The following is a 21,644-nucleotide window of genomic DNA, read 5'->3' as shown; positions in this document are numbered from 1 at the left end:
GTTGAATGCTGGATTCCCACTCCGAGTTCTCTTTAACACCACATTCTTCCAGGGTGGCTTCCCTCATGGCTTGGCTGTACCTCCATTCCCAGGCTGCAGGGTCAGGCTCACATCTCCAACACCCACAGACCACTTTGGCTCAGCATAGCTTGTGATGCTTTATCATCCAACACTGAGACTCCACCACAGAAGGGTGGGGCTCCGGGGTAAGAACTCACTGACTCTCTTCCTCTAGCCAATGCCCTCTCTCCCCTGTGGGCAGCCTCAATGGTTCACTCCCCCAAGAAGAAGAGAGCCAGAGTTCTCTCAAGTTAATAGTGTCTATCCTTCTTGCTCTAAACTCAAGCCAAAGCCAAATGTCCCGAACTGCCATTAATTCCCTAAGATGTCCTCAAGTCTGCCTCTTTCTTCCCTGGCCTTTGCTACAGCCCTCATTCCTTACCACTCCGGTGGAACCTCATGGTTTCTATTGCCCCTCAAGTCCGTTCTGGGATCTCAGAGCACACCAGACACAGGACCACTGCTGCTGCTTGGAGGAAGATGAGGTCCTGGCTCTCAGCCAGACTCCCTATTTGCTGAAGTCTGTCTAACTGTTCCTACCACATCCCCATAAGACACCCATTTTGCATTGCATGGTTGACAAGGTAAACACCCTGCCACACTTGCTTGTATTGTTCATGATGCTGAATGTTGTCTGTGAGTGTGTGATATTGGGACTTGAACCCAGGGCCTTGTACATACCAGGCAAGCATTCTGCCACTGACCTACATATGCAGCTCCTGTGTTGATCATGAAAACCACCTCTGTGCCTCCCACACTCTTCCAGACCTTGCTCCGATGTCACCTGGTCAGCAAACACTACTTTCCCACACCACCCGGACCTGTTGCTGGCTTGGGCAGTTTCTGCCTGGGGGCTCAGTGAGAAAAGTGTGTTTGTATCTATGTACTGTACTGGATAGAGTGCTCTCAGAGATGGGGGGGGGGTCGGTATTTTGTTCATCACTGGCCCTGGCACCTTGCCTGCCCTCGGCAGATGCTCTGGAAATGTTTGCCAAACTGAGAGCAAACATTAGGAATGTTTACGCTGTGCTAAATGCCCAAGATCTTGCCTGGCATCTGAAGCCCCTGCTTGGAAGAGTCAGGCAGCGTTGCGTTCCCACCTGCAAAAGCCTGCTTATTGGAACAACAAACAAGTCATCAGTGCAAGCCCTCCTAACACTGGGTTCAACCCCACAGGAGGACAGGGGAAGGGCCTGCGCGGAGACCACGTAGGTCTCTGTCCCCAGCCAGATTGGGCCAGCAGCTGCCTGGCTGGCTCACAAGGAAGAAGGGCTCAGGAGAAAGTGGCCTTTCCTGGGGGAACCCCTGGCAGAGCACAGAGAACCTGGAAGGGAGTCAGTTTGTTGCCCAGAGCAGCAGGGTCGGCTCCCTTGTATTTCCACAGTGAGTGCAAGCAGTAAACAAGGCCAGCTTCGGATGGAGGAGACAAAGGAGATGCTCTGGAGCCCAGAGTCCCAGACAGCCTCACCCAGCTGCACACTGGCTGTGGATGCGCTGGGCCCCCGTCCCCACTGAGTTCCTTCCTTTGCCTGGCAAAAACTCCTGACTAGAATGGAAGGGCTTGATGGCATCACATTTTCATCAGACCTCGTATGGTGGGCCTCCGTTCATTTCTTCATTGTGAGACCAATAGCCAAAGCATGCCTTAACCAGACACGTGAGCAAATACAGAAGGAGGATTTGAAAAAAGATAACCAGGGTCTGGCAAGGGGCTCAGCAGGTAGGAATGCTTACCACCAGATTTAAGTGTGTGTATTTTCATATACACACACGGCTGCAGGTGCCCACGGGGGTCGGAGTTGGTGGATCTTCTGGGACTAGAGTTATAGGCAGTTGTGAGGCACTCGTCATCTGTGCTGGGAACCAAACTCAAGTCCTCTAGAAGAGAAAAACACGCTCTTAACTGCTGGGCCAACTCTCCAGTCCAATATTCTGTTCTCTTTTTTCAATATTTTTTAAATTAAAAAATATTAAAAGTACAATCAACCTCTTCCCCCACCCCCACCCTTCTCTCTCTCTCTCTCTCTCTCTCTCTCTCTCTCTCTCTCTCTCTCTCTCTCTCTCTCTCTCTCTCTGTCTGTCTGTCTGTCTTGGTTTGTCAAGATAATGTTTCTCTGTGTAGCCCTGGCTGTCCTGGAACTCACTCTGTAGACCAGGCTGGCCTTGAACTCAGAGATCCACCTCCCTCTGCCTCCCCAGTGCTGGGATTAAAGGTATGTGCCACCACCGCCTGGCAAAAGTACAACTTGTTTGTAAGATAGGGTGATGGTCACAGAGGTGTCCATGAAGAGGACAGACAGAGACCATTCCCAGCACAGCTAGGGAGGAGGTCTTTTGCATGTCACAGAGCCGGTGGGCAGGGCCTGTCAGGAGAGTGACTCTGAGGCGCAGGTGGGCTGAGGTTGTGACTCAGAGGCCTGTGAAGCTTGCTGCTGTCAGAGCAACCCTACCCCCACCCCCTCAGTCCCCAGGGTGCTTTATGGGGAAGGAGGAGTTTCACATGTCCTGGCTGTGTCCTCAGGGGTGAGCTGGTCCCTGTGGAATCTCTCCTGGTAGCCAGAAGTTCACAGGTTGCTGTGTGTGGATACTGTCCCCCCAACCTTGTGAGGGGAATGCAGCCACATAGAAAGTGTCAGTGGCACCCGCATCACTCAGGAGGATAAACAGAATACAGCCAGCATCACCAGAGTGCTGAAAAGAAGAGTCAGCCCCCAAACCACACAGGAATGGGGCCAAAGAAAAAAAATAGCCACTTATTCCTCTGCAAGGCACTCCCCACCCAAGATGGGATGTCACACATCTATGGAAGATATGGCATGTTCCCCCAGGAGGGTTTGCACATGGTCTGTGCTAAGTTCCCCTGAGTCCCAATGGTCAGTGAGACTCAGTGGTTCTCTTCTTGGGAAGCAGGGAATTGTAGCTGAAGTTTTCCTATGTCCAGCCTGGTCCGCAGCCATTTAGACCCAAGTAAACATATAGAGGTTTATATTAATTAAAACTGCTCAGCCATTAGCTCAGGCTTACTACTGACTAGCTCTTACACTTAAACTCAGCCCATTTCTGTTAATCTGTACATCGCCACATTTTCCATGGCTTTCCCTGTGTGCCATTACATGCTGCTCCCCGGATGACAGGCTGGTGTCTCCTGACTTAGCCTTTTTCTTCCCAGAATTCTCCTTGTCTGCTTATCTCACCTATACTTCCTGCCTGGCTACTGGCCCATCAGCATTTTATTAAACCAGTGTACAAAAGCATTATCCCACAGCAGGGAATGGGCCTCTCCCCACCCACTCTATCTCTCCCAGGTTCTCCCCAGCTGGGATGGCCTTCCCAAAGCACAAGGTGGACCTTCATGCTAGAAGGACTCCGAGGCAGAGGTTGGAGGAGGCTGGTGCCCCTGTCTGGCACTGTCCTGGACCCACCTGGCATCCACACATGTGATCCTCTGGGAAGCTCTGTCCTGATTGGAGTGGTAGGTGCCTGATCTGCTGACGGCTGTGGCCACGCTGCAGGATGGGCTTGGGTGCACCCCTGTGAGTTCCCACTCTCATCTGGGTAAAGGCCTTGATGGGCATGGTTGTCCTCATGATACTGTGGTTTCCCTCTGTAGTCCTCCTGAGTACATCCACCTTTTCCACCCAACATCAGCCATCAGTTTGCAAACAAAATTTACCTGCCCATCAGCCTATACCATGTGACTGCTCCCTCCTAACTGGTGTGCTGAGTCCAGGCCAGTTCAATCTTCAGGAAGTTTACAAGATGGTTAACATAGCCATCACTAAGGCTTAAATTACATAAAATTACAATTAAATAATTATAATGAAAACTAAGTATTCTAAATGCATCACTTCCTAATTATTTTATACATCTCAATCTGTTCTCCTGCAGTTATCTCTGGGCTTTGCATGGGCATGGTGGGAACACTGTATAATGCTGTGCCAGGCCCCAGGGCTTCCCAGCCCCAGGTGTGGTATTTACCCTATTTCTTCTCACCTCAGCTCCAGGCTCTGGGATGTGGTACCCAGGCCAGGCACAGAGAAATAACTGTCTTTATGTAAGAAGCCAGTGTAACCCCTTCCCATCAGCTCCTTGGGTTCCCCCTCTGATGGTTTTGGGTAAGGCGGACTTCCATTCCTTTCCCCAGGCCCCTGGGCTACTAGACAGTCAGAACAATGGGAGGCAGGGCCAACTTTATAATGACCAGGGTGGATGCTCCCTACCCAGGATCCTAAGAACTGCTGGAAAGGATTTAAAGAGGACAAGAGCCTCTTCCAGGGTGGTTGCCCACCTGAGCTGGGCAGCGCCCGTAGGGGTCTGCATAGCGCCCCCAGGTGGACAGAGCCCTTCGCAATGGTGGCCAAATGGGCTGTACCCTTCCTCGGCTGTCTTCCCTGCTCTGGGCTCCACAGATCCCAGATATTGTCGTCCCTGGCCACAGGCGGGGGTGGGGGTGGGGTGGGGTTGTTCTACTCTCTGAGCCACCCGCTCCCATCATCCTCTGTCAAAGGGTTATGTGCCCTCAGTGCCCAAGTGTGATAGTACCAAGCCGCCGAGGTCTCCTGGATGGTAAAAATCGTAGTCCCGGTCCGCTCCTGGACCTTAAGGCCACAAAATCGAGCTAAGCACTCCAGCTCCCTCTACACACCTGCAGGGGAAGGACCAGGCTAGTCTCCCGCGCCCACGCACTCTGAGTGGGGATAGCCTCGCCGCAGGGCGGACCAGGCTGGGGACTGCTTCGCGTTAGACAAATTGGGGGAGGCACCGCCGGGGCCGAAGCACTAGGCCTACGCGGGGTCCCCTCGTCCCTCCGCATTAGGCTGGGGGCTGATGTCTCCAAGAAGCGCAGCGCCCCTGGAGTAGGTAATTCCTCCGGAGTTCCGCCTCAGCCAGTGCGGCTCCGGCTGCACGTCCGGTGGAGACAGGCTAGTCCTGGGTCCCGAGGGAGGATTTAGGGGGCGCCCGGTGCGAGCCGCTGCGGATTCCTGTGCTCGGTGCAGGGCAGTAAATACGCTGGAGCGGGAGACCCGCACTCTCTCCCTGCACCGAGCCCAGGACAGCCGCATGCGGGCCGCGGGGTCCCTCTGGCGCCCGGAAGCGGAGGTCTAGCGATGCGTCGGGCGTGCAGGGGCCACGGCGGCTCACAGCCCGGACTCCGGATGGTTAAATGCAGAGATGTGGAACACAGGCAGTGGGGCGCCCCTGGGGCTTGGGGCTGGGAGGAGGCGTCAGAGAAGACCTGGATAGTGGCTTCTCTGTCAATCCGGCTTGTACATCACCGCCAGCGATGCCCACTGCCCACATCTGGAATCTCCTGTCCAAGGGCTGCCTGTGGATCCCGGACTCACGGTCGGGACCCAGTCTAGCCTAGTGCCCTGTAAAGGGCTGTGGGGCAACCAATCGCTTGATGGGGGGAGGAGGGGAGCGGTGCGGTCTGCGGGGCCAGCAGGGCCAGCCTGTAGCTGGGGCTCTTCCAGGCATTTAAAGCCTGATTTGGGTTCTCCCTGCTTAGTTTCCCTTTCTACATAATTGGAGCTTGAGCGAGTTCCCAGGCCCAATTCTGGTTCCGACGTGGGTCGCAAGCTGCCGCCCAGATCCTTGTCCAGAGTCCCCAGAGGCATTGGAACCTGGACTGGAATTCCAGCCAGGCAGCGCCGCTATCTAGAAAAAAAAAAAAAAAGAAAGAAAGAAAGAAAGAAAAGGAAAAAAAGAAAAAAAAGAGGCGTGGGTGTGTGGGTGACTGGGTGGGGTGTCTGTAAGAAAACGGTCAGAGGTGCGAAGAAGTCGCTGCCCACCTCTGGGACCCCTTCCCCGAAGTCCAGGAGCGCGAGGAATAGGGATCGTGTGGAACGGTAAGCCCAACACACGTACATAGACATACAAAGGGACACACGGACACGCCCAGAGCGCGTCCGTAATCTAAGAGAAGGAGCTCCGGGAGGGGCCTCTTTCGGGTAGCCAGCCAGCTTCTGGGGCGGCACCTGCCCGGAACTAGACTGGCTTTGATGGCAGGAAGGGTTCGATCTGCAGATCCGAGAAGGCCCCAGCCTTGACGAGCACATAGTGGGGGTTCTTGCTTCTAGGGCGGGGGTAGTGGTATTGTTAGGTCCACAAACCCCAGGAGTTGGGAGAAGGGGAATGCAGGAGGGCGGGGAACCAGGACGTAGGAGTTCCCAGCCCCTGGGTGTTCCCTGGCTTTCAGCTCCAAACGGACGTCTACGAACCATGGAGTCACCTCGCTACACCTTTTCTGGACCTCGGCGAGCTGCATGCTGGGCACACCGACGTTGACGATTTGGGGAGTAGAGGGCTGCGAGCGCGCAGAGCCCGGACCCCGCGAGCATTCAGTGAGATCAAGCGAATTGAGCTTGTCTAGTAGCCGTTCTTCTCTTCCGAGGCCCGTCGGAGATTAGGGGCACCGCGTAGGTGCCCCACCATCTAATCCAGGCCCACGGCTGATGTCCCCATTGGCCCTGTGTTCTGGGAGCCTTCGGGGAAGCGGCGCGGGCCCGGGCGGGGGCGGGAGTGCGGAGGCGGTGAGAGGGGGCGGCGGCGGATCTGGGAGGGACGAGAGGGTGAGGGCCGAAGTAGCTCCAGCCGCGCTCCCGTGCGACCCCCGCGGCGGCGCGGGGCCGGTCCGCACACAATTAAAGCGGGATTCCTCCCCCGCTGACGTCGGCGGCGCCGAGGCCCCTCCCGCGGCTGCATAAAAGGCGCGGGCTCCGCAGCGCAGGCGGCAGTGGGGGCCGAGGAGCGCGGCTGAGAAGACAGTACAGCTGAGAAGCGCGGTGCCCAGAGCGCGGGCCGCCTGCGGAGCGACTGCCCCAGCCAGCCCGAACCCGGTCCCAGCCCGAGCCGCACCGGAGCCTAGCGGGCCCGGTGCTCCAGGTGTCCGCAGCCATGCTGGCCGGCCGCGCCGCGCGCACCTGTGCGCTGCTCGCCCTCTGCCTCCTGGGCAGTCGGGCCCAGGATTTCGGGCCGACCCGCTTCATCTGCACTTCGGTGCCGGTGGACGCCGACATGTGTGCCGCGTCCGTGGCAGCGGGCGGCGCCGAGGAGCTTCGGAGCAACGTGCTGCAGCTCCGCGAGACCGTGCTGCAGCAGAAGGAGACCATCCTCAGCCAGAAGGAGACCATCAGGGAGCTGACCACCAAGCTTGGCCGCTGCGAGAGCCAGAGCACCCTGGACGCAGGTCCCGGCGAGGCCAGGTCGGGCGGCGGCCGCAAGCAGCCTGGCTCGGGCAAGAACACGATGGGCGACCTGTCCCGGACGCCTGCCGCGGAGACACTCAGCCAACTCGGGCAAACTTTGCAATCTCTCAAAACCCGACTGGAGAACCTCGAGGTCCGCGTGAGCTGCGGTTCCCCCAACGCGTTGTGCGCCCTTCTGCCCTCGCCCACCCCATCCCGACCCGGTCCGCCCCCCCTCCCTTTCCTTGCCCCTTCCTTGCTGATGCCGGACCGTCGCTTCTCGGACCCTGCGGGGCGCCGAGGGCGGCCTCTCGCCGGAGCTCCCCGCCTTGCCGCCCCCGCATTCGCCCCGGGGACCGCGCCGCGGGCCTTCGCTCACGGTCCCGGCTGCACGCCTAACGGTGTGGTTTTCCCCTGCCCTTGTGCCCCCGCAGCAGTACAGCCGCCTCAATTCTTCCAGCCAGACCAACAGCCTCAAGGATCTGCTGCAGAGTAAGATCGATGACCTGGAGCGGCAGGTGCTGTCTCGGGTGAACACTCTGGAGGAGGGCAAAGGGGGCCCCAAGAACGACACAGAGGAGAGGGTCAAGATCGAGAGCGCCTTGACATCCCTGCATCAGCGGATCAGCGAGCTGGAGAAAGGTAAGGTCTCAGGGGGGACATGCTGCATGCTCTAGGCTCCCTCTAGAGACATTGCCAGGGTCCCGCTCCCTGCCCTGGCCTCTGGTTCGGGACCTACTCTGTAAACCCTCCCCAGTTAGAGCTTCCTGCCCGGTGCCCAGAACCCCCCCCCCCCCCCCCCCGGGAAGCAGCGGAGCTTAAGAAGGGATTGCACAGTGCAGTCAGGACACTCACAGTATTTTTTCAAGTCTAATTTGTTTAATCTTAAGTAACTTTGCACAGTAGCTGTTTCTGGCCCAAGCTTTACTTAGTAATTGGAAAGCCTTGCTTCTGCTGGAATCTGTCACCAACAAAGAGCTGGACACCAGCCCTCTTGGGCCATTGAGTGTCTTTGCTCCCAGTTGCTCAGTGCTCCTGGTGTCCTGGTCCAGGTCCCTCTCTCCACCTTGAGCCCTCTTTCAATTTTTTTTTTTTCCAGTGGCTCATCTTTCATGCCGCTGCATTTGCCCTGGTCATGAACTCAGCTGGCCCCTAGCACCTGCCTGGGTGTACTGATTAGTTGCGCCCTGGAGTCACAGAAATCAAACAAGGTTGTAAAAGGAGGAGGGGGCAGCCTAGCTCAGAGCAGGGCCACGTGACCCTGCCCGGACTGCAAAATGTGCCGGCTGGATTTAAACAGTGCCATCTTAAGGCGTGTTATGTAACTGAAAAAACATCAAGGGAAAGAGGGACCTAAGAAGGGAGGGGTGGGAGATTCAGGAAAGGAAAACACTCCCGAGAGATGCCAGTATTGCCGCACCCCCTAACTACCAGCCTGAATTGGGGGGGTCTGCAATAAGGACTGGCCCTGCTCAGTTGCTCTCTTGGCTTGGGGAATGTTGTTTCTGTCTTGTTCTGATGCTTTCTAGAAGTCACTCTTAATTTGGGGACCAGGTTCTTCCTGGGCTCTGGGGCAGGGGTAAAGCCAGGAGCTGGCAGGGCAGATACATTCCTTGGCTCTAAAAGGGTGAGTATCCACTGCTCAATAGGACCTGTTTGCTGGGAGTCAGTCACAGCAGGCCCAGGGCCAGCCACAGGAGATGTAGAGGGGGGGGGGGGGGGTGAGGGTTAGACATCCCCAGAGGATGCTGGTTAGCAGTCAAGAAACTGGTTGGGGCGGGGGTGGTGGATGGGCCTGGGCCTGGAGCCTGAGTTTCCAGGAAGCTCGACAGAGGCTATGCGGCATCTTCAAAGCCTCACCTTGGGGGCTCTGGTTCAAAGAAGGCTGATTTCCCCTGCTGTCCTGCATCTTAGTAGGCTCCAAGCAGCATCCCTAGGGAAGTTGGTGGAGATCTGCAACTCCTGAAGGATCCATGGAGTTGTGCAAAGGACCGAGTGATTGGCTGTAGCATGTCCTGGCTTCAGTGCAGGAGACAGGCAGTAGGGAATGGTTGTTTTTGGTGGAGATTGAGAGAAAGGCCCAGTCCAATCAAGAGGTTCTATAAACACCATCATCATCTAAATCAGGTCGGCCCCCAAGGGGGCTGCTCAGAAGGGAGCTAGCCTGGTTCCTTCTTCCCCTGCAGCCACACCTTCTCAGTCATTTGGCCAGTGTGCAGTGAAGTGGGCCCGGTGCCCTCTCCATGCCCACTCTGCAGCCCAGAGGCAGCTTCATAGTCTGTCCTGTGCTCTTCCCCTGCCTTGGTCTCCCCAGGGATGGTACCATGTGGCAACAAGAGCTGGCCAGGCCCAGAGTGCAGAGACCTTGGGTCAGCTTTTTGCCAGCTGGCCCTGTTCCCTGTCTGCATCACGGGACTTGATGGGGACCAAACAGGACTCATACCATAAGCACTTGGTCAAGGTACAAGATGGCAGGGCTCATCTTGTCCTCCTAGGTCAGAAAGACAATCGCCCTGGGGACAAGTTTCAGCTAACATTCCCGCTGCGGACCAACTACATGTATGCCAAGGTGAAGAAGAGCCTGCCGGAGATGTACGCCTTCACTGTGTGCATGTGGCTCAAATCCAGTGCAGCGCCTGGAGTGGGCACACCCTTCTCTTACGCTGTGCCTGGGCAGGCCAATGAGCTGGTCCTCATCGAGTGGGGCAACAACCCCATGGAGATTCTTATTAATGACAAGGTAATGCCACCACCTGACAGGACCCTGGGGTGTTATCAGAGCTGTGTGCCCACACACGGCTTATGGGACTGCAGGCCTTCCGGAACCCTGGGGTGTGGGGTGCTTATCAAGGCTGTGATTCTGAGAAAAATGTCTGCCCAGCAAGACTGAGGGAGGTGGAGGCTGAATCGGATCAGAAATGGGGAGGAACATCTTCCCCTGCCCTCACTGGAAAACAAGGAGAGCTGGAACATTCCAGAAAGAGGCCTTAGCTGGAGGAGGGGAGGGAGGGGGGAGGGATGGTAGACAGTCCTGGGAATGTTCTAGTCCGTCCTGCTGACACTTTGGCTCCTCCTCCCTGGCTGGTTGACTGGCTGAGGTTTTCCGTATTTGGTGACTGTAGATACTCTGGAGGGTGAACTGGTCCTAGAGGCTCTCCTTTGTCTACATCTGTCTCACTTTGGCCCTGCTCTCAGGAAGAGGCCAGCCCCCTCCCACCAGGAGACAACAGTTTTCTCTGTAGCGAGCTTAGCTCCACCCTGCCCCTCCGGGCTAGGGGTAAATTAGCTGTCCGCTTTCAGCCTCCTCCTCTCTACTCCAGCACCCATAGTGAATGGCTCAGACCTGGCTAGGAACAACATCAAAAGACCCTTGAATGCATTGCACTTTCCTGGACCTTTTGGGATCTGACTTGTGCACTGTCCCCCTGCCCAAGGTGGATGGGGGTATGAAATTCTGCTTCAAACCAGTCTGAGCCATTCTCACAGCCTCACTCAGGTTCTCTGCAGGGGCTGATTGCAGGCAGTGTAGACCAGAGGACCTAACAGTTGGGATTGGAATGCTGAGAAGGGTGAGAGACCCAGTGGGGAGGCCGGAGGGTTAGGGAGACTTAGCCACCAGGGACACACACTCTGTCACAGGCTTGTTTTTGGAACTAGCTGGGTGTGTGTGTGTGTGTGTGTGGTGTGTCCAGATGGGTCTCAAGGACTCCTTGGCAAAGGTCCTTGGTTTCCAGTGGGATCCCAGGCCCATCCATGGGTGGGGCTGGCAGATGCTAAGCACATCTGAAGGGGTGGTGCTGATGCTGGGAGAGTTCAGTAACAGCCCCACAAGAATTGTAAAGTGGGGTGAGGAGTACCGCGGTGGGACTTGTGAGCGTCCTCAGCTCTGGGTAGCACTGGGCTGTCCGTAATGTGTGCCATCCTCCCATCCTCCTTCCTAGGTGGCCAAGCTGCCCTTCGTAATCAATGATGGCAAGTGGCACCACATCTGTGTCACCTGGACCACCCGGGATGGGGTCTGGGAGGCCTATCAGGATGGTACCCAGGGTGGCAATGGAGAGAACCTGGCTCCCTATCACCCCATCAAACCACAGGGTGTGCTGGTGCTGGGCCAGGAGCAGGTACCTGCTTGGGCAGAGGGTGAGGGAGGGGAAAGTGGGGGTGGGGGGAGTGTGCATGAATGTGTGCTCAGGGAGCAAGTTATGCCAGTTTAGGTAAAATCTGCTCTAGGTGGGCTTCAAGAAGCTCCATGGGAGTGGGCCCAGGTCCCAGCACTCTTGGGAACTGCAGCAGGCCTCTCTTTGGCATGGGAAGCCCAGTTCCACTTTTAGCAATGAATAATTTAGTTCCTGTGAAATGGTTCATCTCCCACTGGGCACCGGCACCTGAGAGGGAGATGAAAGGGCAGGAAGTCAAGTCTTCCATTCCTGTTGGGACATCTTTCAGCAGATAGGGTGTTCGAGAGTGTTGCTATGGCCTTCGCCAAGTCCCCCACTCATTGCCCAGGGGACTGGCTGTGTGAAAAGTGGTATGTCAAGGCCTGCAGGGGATGCGATCTGTATCCAGAGTGCGCTGGCACCAATCCCTTTCCTAGGCTCCTCTCAGAGAGGGACAGGTGAAATCTCTTGAAGATCCAGGTGCAGGAGAGCAAATAGTACTAAGTGCATGGGGTGAGGGGAGCAGACCCTAATGGGGAGGGAGGCATGGATACTCAGGTTCATCCCTAACAGTGGGCTGCTCAGCTGGCCCCTGGATCACCCAGCCAACCCCCTCTTCTCTCCCATCCCCTACTCTTCTCCAAAGGACACTCTAGGCGGAGGGTTTGACGCCACCCAAGCGTTTGTGGGTGAGTTGGCCCATTTCAACATCTGGGACCGCAAGCTGACCCCCGGGGAGGTGTACAACCTGGCCACCTGCAGCAGCAAGGCCCTCTCGGGCAATGTCATCGCCTGGGCCGAGTCCCAGATCGAGATCTTTGGTGGAGCCACCAAGTGGACATTCGAGGCTTGTCGCCAGATCAACTGAAGGCTTCAGGCTAGGGCTAAGCCCCCAGCCCCACGCCTGCCCACCCTGCTTGTGCGGTGATGACCCATCGTCTCCCCCAACCCCCAGGAATGACTCAAGGCCATGGCCCCTGCACACGCACACGCACACAGCCTGGTTTGTCCTCCTTGTGCACATGAAGCAGTCCCGGCTCTTCTTTGGCCCTAAGGACACCCCACTTCTCCCTAGGAGCCCTACTATCTCCCGGGCATGCCTAGCTAAAGCAGGCAGCATCAGCTTTGACAATGCAGAATTAGGTGAGAGAGAGTGTGTGTGCGCGCGCGTGTGTGCGTAGGGGAGGCTTTTCTTTTAAGATGAGATAGTTCGTTCCCTCCTTTCTTTGTGGTTTTTGTACGTTTCTGATGGGTCAGCTGCCTGTGTGCCTTGGGGCTGGCGCTGTTTCCTCAGCACACGTATTTACCCTCATTTGCAGACCTTTGTGGGAGGGGCAGAGTGCTCTGTTGATGGAAGTCAGAATAGTTTGCTAAGGCTGGGGGACCTTCCCACACGAATTTTTGTTTGGGGTAAGTGGATTCTCTGAAAATCGGAGGCTGGTTGTCCTGGGATGGCACCACCGAGATGCTATCATCTCCCTCCCCCTGCCTCAGTCAGATTGTCTGTTGTCTGCATCTGAGGGTAGAGTACACCACTTAGCAGCTCTGTCCCAGGACTGCACCTGACCCTTGGCCTTCCTGCCTCTTCCTATCACTCAAGACTGGGACCTGTTATTCCCTTTCAGCCTCCAAAGCTGTGCTACTTCAGCCCAGTGGTTCTGAGAAGGGAGTGCCCCACCAGAGTCCCAGGACACAGGGCCTTGGCACCCCCCCCTTCTCCCTCTGGTGGAGAAACCAGAGGCTTCAAGTGGGGATCTCACGTGCTTGATCTCAGCTCCAGAGGGCACTGAGACTTGACCCACAGTCCATGGGAATGCCTTCCCATGGCATTTTTCACAGCCATACTCCCCTCCCAGCACACCCAGGCCCAGGTGAGCTAGCTCAGACCCCTCTCAGGGGCCAGGGGCTCAGAAACCTCTCATGTGGAGCCTGCTGGCCAGGGCATGGTGTGCCATCCACTCCTGTATCTCATGGGGTACAAGCCCTGCAGCAGCCCCAACCTGCCACCGGCCTGTGACACCAAGCCTGTGGCTTTTCCTTATTGAAAGCAGCGTGAGTACCGCCTTCTGAGGAGAGGGACAAAATGTGTGTGTGCACATGTGTCTGTCGAATGATGGAGAACACTGAGGAGGCCGTGTCCAGGTGGGGTGGGCCCTGCTTTGTTTCCCCACTCTGTGGGCACATGCCCAATGACACCTGGACTGTGTCTCCAGGAGCCTGACTAGCAAAAGGCTGGCAAGTCTTTCTAGAAACCTACGCACTGCCTGGCTCGTCTGCAGCTGCAGACGCTTCCTCAACGGGAGCAGGGCTTGCACCTGCTGTACTTCCAGGGGCACCTGTCTCCCTCCATACAGGTCCGTGTTGTGTCTGAGCCTAGTGCATCCGTGTGTGTCTCTGTGCTGTCTGTGTCACTGTTGTCGTGGGTGTCTGCACGGTTCCCCTGCCACTGCTCTGTGGTGCGCTGCTCTCAGAGCACGCCAACCCGGCAGTGTGCCACTTGTTGTCCAGCAGTGGCTTTTCCTTAGATAATTGTGCTTCCTCAGCACCCTTTGGGTTGTGGCATCCTTGGATTTGTGGGGATCTTCTGTGTTTGCATGTACCTCAGGGTGGTGTGTTCCTTGCTCCCTTGGTCCGATGCGTGTTCCCTTGCCTGCATGGACTTCTCTGGTTCTGTGTTGTGTGCTGAGTGCCGCCCAGTGTTCTGTGATCACCCATGTAACTACTGAAAAACGGCTGGGTAAGCAAGCCAGGGGTTTTGGGGAGGTCAAGAGAGATCAGCGTCCCTCTTCCCTCCTTCTCCCCAGACATAGCAAGAAGCATCTCTAACATCTAGGTTGAGAACAAGCCTGAATGGTACCCATGGTTGGGAGAGAGAGAGAGAGAGAGCATGAGCTCGGAATCAACTTTCCAGACCAGATAGAGCCCCACCCTTACTTTAGCCGCCTGGGAGCCAACACCAGGCAAGGCCCAGAGCCGGCTGTGCCCGGTGCACTCCTGCTAACCCCTGCCACCAGCCCCAGCCCCTGCCAATGCGGACTCCAGACCACCTGCACCCAGATGGGTGGGGTGGGAGCTGTCCGTTCAGGACCACAAGCCATCCTCTGCCCTGGCTTAGAGGGCAGAGCACACCCCAATGCTTATGCCTCCGCCCTTCATCTCTCAGCTCCTCTCCCTTCTCCTCTCCCCTGCGGCACGCATAGTGCCAGGGACAGAAGCTGACATCCAGCTCTTGCCCTGCCCCTCACTGGAGTCTGTGCCAAGCCCCTCCCCTCTGTCACTGTGCTCACACTTGGCACTTTGCTGGCCCTGAGAAAGCTAACCACAGCCGCAGATCTAATCCACATATTTTCCATCGACTCCGTAATCTGACTGATGTCCCCTCTTGCACTGAATAATACATGCCTCTCTCAGGTAAGCCATTTTATAAAATAAGAGATAAAATGCACTGTCAAGACAGTGTTTGCTTCTGCCGATGGTGTCCGACAGCACCCTGGGCATTAGGGTGGGAGAGCTGCCACGGAGGCTCCCCGGCCCGACGGGGCTGAGAGCCCACTTGAATTGTAAGCCTTCTTGCTTTTGATAACACAGTATTATTTCTCTTACTGAAGAAGAAAAAGTTTATTACCAAACAAGAGTATTTTTATGAAAGAATAGGACAAACCTATAAATTATCTCAACCTATATCTCCCTTGAAAAATACTTTCAGGCTCCATCAAAATGTAGGACTGAAAGCGTGTATTTTGGCAGAAAGAGATACATTTTTGTATGCTTTCTTTTCCTTTTGTAGATTCCCAACTTATTTTCTAAGACTGCAAAGATCACTTTGTCACCAGCCCTGGGACCTGAGACCAAGGGGTTGTCTTATGGGCAGTGAGGGGGAAGGAGAGGCTGGCCTGAGGTTCTCAGTCACTCCAGTGAGCTCCGATAAGGGGCCACCAGGTCTCGAAGGTGTGTTGGGGACCAGGAGGTTAAAAAAAAAAGCCTTTGATGGTGGGTTCTTTGTCTTGGAACTGACTGGTTATGTGAGACAGGATGAGGATTTGGATACCAATTCTGAGCTTGATAGAAGATATGAGGGTTATGCTGGCTAACACAAGGGCATCGCGTCCTTAGTAATTCGTCATGATTTCATCTCAAACACAACGTGTAAACTTACTCAGCTGATGATGGGAATTGTATTGCTTCTGTGTGCAGTGGACTTACGTGCAATCTGTTCAAAAGGGAACAAGTCATTGAGGAGAACAAAAGCCCAATACTTAGAGTCCCAATTTTGTCTTATTTGCCAAAAAAAAGCAACCCCCCTAGAGTTGATATTGTTACAATGTACATACTGTAAACTATGAAAGAATCGATGTACCTTACTTTTTCATTATTTGCTAACCAAAGCTGTACATTTTTCATACGATCTGCAGCCTTTTGAGTATCAAAGGGGTAAACACCACCATCAGCCATTCTGGAAATGCACTATTTATACTGGTACCCTTGCTTTTTTTCCCCCCATTTTCTTGCTGAGATGACATGAATTGTTGAGTTTATTTTTACACAGTAAAGAGTGAAGAAAGACCGTGCTCTCACTGGACTCTCTCTCTGTGTCTGTGTGCAAGAACATGTGGGTAAATGTGTGCGCATGTGAAGGCCAGAGTTCACACTGGTGTTTTCCTCAATTCCTCTCCACCCTTTCCTTTCTTAAGATTTGTTTTTACTTTACATGTGGGTGTCTTGCCTGCATTTATGTATGTATGTGTGTGCCTGGTGTCAGCAGAAGCTAGGAGAATGGATCAGATCCCCTGAACTGGAGTTACAGGTAAGTTGTGAGCCACCATGTGGATGCTGGGAGCTAAAGCCAGGTCCTCTGCAAGAGCAGGTAGTGCTCTTAGCTCCTGAGTCATTTCTCCAGACCCCACCCCCACCCCTGTACTGCCTTATTTTTAGCGACAACTTCTCCCACTGAAGCTTGAGACTACCAATTCAGCTAGACTGGATGGCCATTGAGATCCATGGATCTGCCTGCCTCTGCCCCCCTCGCCAGCTCTGGGGTTCCAGCCACTACACCTGGCTTTTTGTGGGTTCTGGGATCTGAACTCAAGTCTTTGTGCTTGCCGGCAGGCACTTCACCCATCTAGTCATCTCCCTAGCCATTCTTGCTGTCCCTTCTAAAACTTGCCAAGGTTGTCAGCTAGGACATGGGACCCTAGCTGTGTTACTGTGTTAGCACTGCTCTGTGTCCCTCTATAGGCCCATAACCCCCTGGGATGTTGGGGTGAGGGTTCTGCATCTCCCAGGGGCGGCTACATAGAGGCAGAAAGCCAAAGAGATTTCCAAAACATGGCTATGCTGGGCCTCGGGTGCACAGTAACTCAGGTTCCCCATTCATGGTCACTCATCCTTGCTGGGTACATGTAGGAACTCAGGGACCTGGGATTGATTCTACTATGCATGAGCCCCATGTGCCCTTCTTTTGAAGCTCCTGGGACACTGTGTTTTCATATCCACAAAATAAAAGGAGTGGGTGACTTTTGGAGCCCCAGATCTAGGGAAGACTGGGCATTCCTGACTAAGCTTGACTATGGGTAGATGTAGAGCTTTGAACAGAAGGGTCCAAGCGTCCTGGCGTTATAGATCCTAGAAGGTTTAACTACCTGAGGCCGGAGGCCATGGAAGCCCAAGAGCCATCTGCTTGCTCAGTTGCCCTTCCCGATACACATGGTGTTTGCAGAAGGGACTGGTCACTCTGGCTACGTGCTGGCGTTTCCCAGAATTTCCTGCCCGTCCCTATAATTCCTGGCTAGGACACAGAAACTGGTTTGGTGCAAGACATTGTGTGGGAGACACAGAGGGAGGGGGTCTGGCCTCCTGGCATAGCAGGAGGACAGTGCTTCCTGGATCTCTAAAGAGGTGCCACAGTCCACAGAGAGTAGGGGCCTTTCAGGTGCCCGTGGTGGGTGCAATCTTCTCACAAGGAATGAAGGGAGAGTCAAACCCAGTTTGAACAGCTCCAGGCCACACACTGCACTTCATCCCTAGTGCCTTTGGTTGTTTTGTTTTGTTTTGTTTGAGACAGAGTTTCTCTGTGTAGCTCTGGCTGTCCTGGAACTCACTCTGTAGACTAGGCTGGCCTCGAACTCATCGAGATCTGCCTGCTTCTGCCTCCTACCTAATGCCTTTGTAAACACGCATTCAAAACTAGAAACAAGCCAGGCATGGTGGTACAGGCCTTGGGAGGCAGAGGCAGGCAGATCTCTTTGAGTTTCAGTCCAGCCAGAGCTACACAGTGAGACCCTGACTCAAGAAACAACAACAAACCCCACAGCCTAGAAACAAACTGTCCACGGTTGTCAAACCTGATCTCGGCTCATTGGCAAGTGACATCCAGGCCAGAAGGCTGAAAATGGCTCAGAAGGAAGCAGCTGGCCTTGTACCCACACAGGCCTGTGAATGTCTGGGGTACAGGGGCTCAGAGTGCCAGAGCCAGAGGGGGGTCCCAGGAGCCTCTGGAATACACAAAGCTGTTTTTTGTCTTGCACACTTTTGGGTGTGGGGGACTCACTACCTTTTGCTGCCGGGGGGTGGGGAGGGTGGGGGGTGGGGGAGGGGTGGCAGCCTCCAGCAACACAGGGCTCAAAGGGAAGCCACAGAGTCAGTGCATACTAAGACTTTTTTATCTGTCCGTGGGTAAAGGGAAAACACACACACACACACACACACACACTCTTGATGGTTTCCTTCTTTATTCTCTATTTTTCTATGTTCTTCAGTATTCTTTTTACTGTATATTTTTTTTCTACAGCCTATATAACCCAACAAAGTTTTTCAGGCAATATAGAAATTATAATGTGATTACATTATGTTTTTCAAATGAATGATTACAAAACAAACAGTAAACAACAGCATGTTTTCCATATCCCCTTACATGATTAAACATTTAGCCGGGCATGGTGGCGCCTGCCTTTAATCCCAGCATTCAGGAGGCAGAGCCAGGTGGATCTCTGTGAGTTCGAGGCTAGCCTGGGCTACCAAGTGAGTTCCAGGACAGGCTCCAAAGCTACACAGAGAAACCCTGTCTCAAAAAACCAAAACCAAAAAAAAAAAAAAAAAAAAAAAAAAAAAAAAAAAAAATTATGTATTACAGATGAAAAACAAATTATCGAGGGCTGGAGAGATGGCTCAGAGGTTAAGAGCACTGACTGCTCTTCCAGAGGTCCTGAGTTCAATTCCCAGCAGCCACATGGTGGCTTACAACCATCTGTAATGAGATCTGGTGCCCTCTTCTGGACTGCAAGCATACATGCTGTATACATAATAAACAAATAAATCTTTAAAAAAAAAGAAAAGAAAAACAAATTATCCCAAGAACCCACGTACATTCATACCCAATCAACTTGTTATAAATTAACCGTGTGGGAAAGCAAGGTGTTCCTCTCAGTTAGGTCTTTTACTGGCAGGCTGCATTTTGCAGTTACAAAGAAGGGCCAATTACTTTATTACTTATATTGAAGGGCAATCTTAAAGGAATTACAAACCTAAACTTTTATATATGAAAAAGAATCAGTCAGCTCTACTTTAAATCTTTAGGGTACATACCCACTCATCAATAGTTTTTTATATCAGGAAATTGAGGGCAGAAATGGTACGAGGAATTAATCATCACCTTTGATCATCAACCAACCTTAGCAAGGAAAGCATGTCAGCTAGTAACGATCGGGCTGCTTTGCATTTTTGACCTCTGCTATATGTCCTTGTGAAGTTCAGATTGTTTTCTGGCATCTTTCATCTTAAGGCTATTATCAAAACATCTGATCTAACCTGAAGTTATTTTAAGGCTTTGTTTCAGCTAATGATGCACACCAAAACCTGTGAACACATCTCCCAACATTAAGATTAGAAGAATGTAAACTAGCTGGGCTACTGGGACTCAATTGCTTTTCTTAATCAGTAACCTAAGCCACAGTCTTTATGGCTCCTCAATAGAAACTCATGTGTTCTAGCTGTGTGACACTTCCTTATTTTATTTTTATTCATCAAAACTCTGTATAAACTAACATTATTATCTATCAGATAGTATGGTTTAGGAAGGAATCGTCTTCATATATATAATATGAATCATCGTCTTCATAATATCTTCATAATAGTCCACAGGTAAAAATGCCCAGTAGAATGGGATATTTCCATGAGATAAACACACTACATTATAGGCAGTGGGGATCTCTCCACATCCATTCACACCATGCCAGATACCACAGAAAGATGGCAGCAGCAGACATGTGAAGGCACAGCAGAAGCAAAAGACTTTCTGGAGTCTGTGGTCTCAGGTTCCTTGCCTATCTGAGATTCACCCATCAGGGATTTGCCTCCTGGTGGGCTGACACCTGAAGTCAACTGCCACCAGCTGCTCCTCTGACAGTTTGTGCAGCTAAATTCCTCCCCAGGAGATGTAATTCCCATATACCCCTCCTCCTTCTAAGGTCTCAACAACACACTGTGGTATGATTCCACCAAAGTTCACTCAGCGAAGCCAATGAGTTTATTGAACTTACTTATAGAGCATGGGTGAGGGGTTATTGGAGTGTGAGCACCTCTTCAAAGACCACACTGGAGGATCTACCCAGCAGGGATGAAGGCTTCCCCATAGCCACATGAATGGAGCCTCCTCCTAGTCTTTCCTGGCCTATATACTCTAGCCTCCCCAAGACTACCTATAATTAGGGCAGATTTGTATACAACAGGTGGCAGAGAGCCAAGGGATACATAGGTGAGGGTCTTGTGACCCTCCAGCCCCTCTGTGAGGGGAGGTAGTCACCAAGCCCAGCTGAGATGATCTTTTGCAAGTGGGCACAACTGATCTCATGGTGCACAGTTGTTCAGTCTGGAGTTCTCATACAACAGTGGTTTCCAAACAGCTTGGGCCACTTGAGTGTATTTTCTCATCCCTGTTTTCCATTGTGTTCATTTTCTTACACTGAGCTGAGTTTCCACCTCTCCATGAGCCTGAGGCATCTGTGTCTCCCAGTCTTCACTACCCTGTCCTCACCTAGCCAGCCTCACCAATAGCTCCATGCAAAGCAGCCCAACAGACTTTCTGGAGCCTCTGGCCTTTCTTCTAACCCTTTTGATAGGTGAAGGCTAGAGCTTTAAGGAGCATCTAATCTACCTGAGCATGTCTTGGTTTCTTTTCAGTTGCTGTGACAAAATACTCTGATATGAGCACCTGGGGAGTATTTAGCTCACAGTTCTAGGGTATAATACATCACTGCAGGTGCACACAGGGGCAGAAGCTCCAGACAGCTGGTCATGTTGAATCTATAGTCAAGAAGAGAAAGCAGGGGCTGGAGAGCTGGCCCAGTGGTTAGGAACAGTGGCTGCTCTTGCAGAGGACCCAGATTCAATTCCCAGCACCCATATGTGGCTCACAACCATCTGTAACTCCAGTTCCATGGGATCTTTATCCCCTTTGGGCCTCAGCCAGCGTTGCACACACATGGTGCACACACAACACCTGTACATGCAAATAAAAAGAAATCTTAAGCCGGACAGTGTTGGCGCACACCTTTGATCCCAGTGGCTCAGAAGGCATACAGAGTGAGTGAAGGAAGGAAGAAAGAAAGAAAATCTTTTTGTTTTTGTTTTTGTTTTTGTTTTTGTTTTTTTTTTTTGAGACAGGGTTTCTCTGTGTAGCTTTGCGTCTTTCCTGGGACTCACTTGGTAGCCCAGGCTGGCCTCGAACTCACAGAGATCTGCCTGGCTCTGCCTCCCGAGTGCTGGGATTAAAGGCATGTGCCACCACCACCCGGCCGAAAGAAAATCTTAAAGAAGCAGAGAGCTTGTGCCCAGCTCCCACTTCCTTTGAACTCTGACTAGCGTCTACCCTGTAAAAATAGTTCCACAGGGTGAGTTTTCCAGCCTCACTTTACCCAAATCCCTCACAGGCATGCCCACAAGCCAACCTAATCCACACAGTTCCTTGCTGAGACTCCCATCCCAGGTAATGCCAGATTTTGTCATGTTGACAATAACACTAACCATAACATCCCTACTTATCAAATGATTAAGGTCCAGAGAGGCTGTGCAGTGTGTTCAAAGTTGCACAGCTTTAGGGCTGGAAGTAGAACCAGGATTCCTGACTCCAATTTAGTGCCATTTCCTGACCAGCTGGCAGGACTCATCTCACAGGGATGTGGAGCCAGGATGAGGAGGCGTGTGCTCCCTTCCTCTCCCTTTACTGCCACACCTGGAGCCCTCCTGG

General features: G+C 53.2%; 1 protein-coding gene across 1 annotated transcript; it reads left to right on the top strand.

The window, feature by feature from the left end:
• The first annotated feature begins 6,808 nt into the window (after nt 1-6,808).
• Nptx1 (neuronal pentraxin 1) lies at nt 6,809-15,968 on the top strand. The gene is made up of 5 exons (XM_059272250.1): nt 6,809-7,401; nt 7,682-7,889; nt 9,743-9,987; nt 11,189-11,368; nt 12,051-15,968. Exons 1-5 carry the CDS (start codon nt 6,958-6,960, stop codon nt 12,270-12,272), a joined length of 1,299 nt encoding a protein of 432 aa, XP_059128233.1. The 5' UTR covers nt 6,809-6,957; the 3' UTR covers nt 12,273-15,968.
• The last annotated feature ends 5,676 nt before the right edge of the window (nt 15,969-21,644 follow it).

The sequence above is a fragment of the Peromyscus eremicus genome, chromosome 8a (genome assembly GCF_949786415.1).
Source record: "Peromyscus eremicus chromosome 8a, PerEre_H2_v1, whole genome shotgun sequence".
Taxonomy (NCBI): domain Eukaryota; kingdom Metazoa; phylum Chordata; class Mammalia; order Rodentia; family Cricetidae; genus Peromyscus; species Peromyscus eremicus.
The sequence above is the reverse complement of the archived record's forward strand: the minus strand, read 5'-3'. Positions and strand labels throughout refer to the sequence as shown.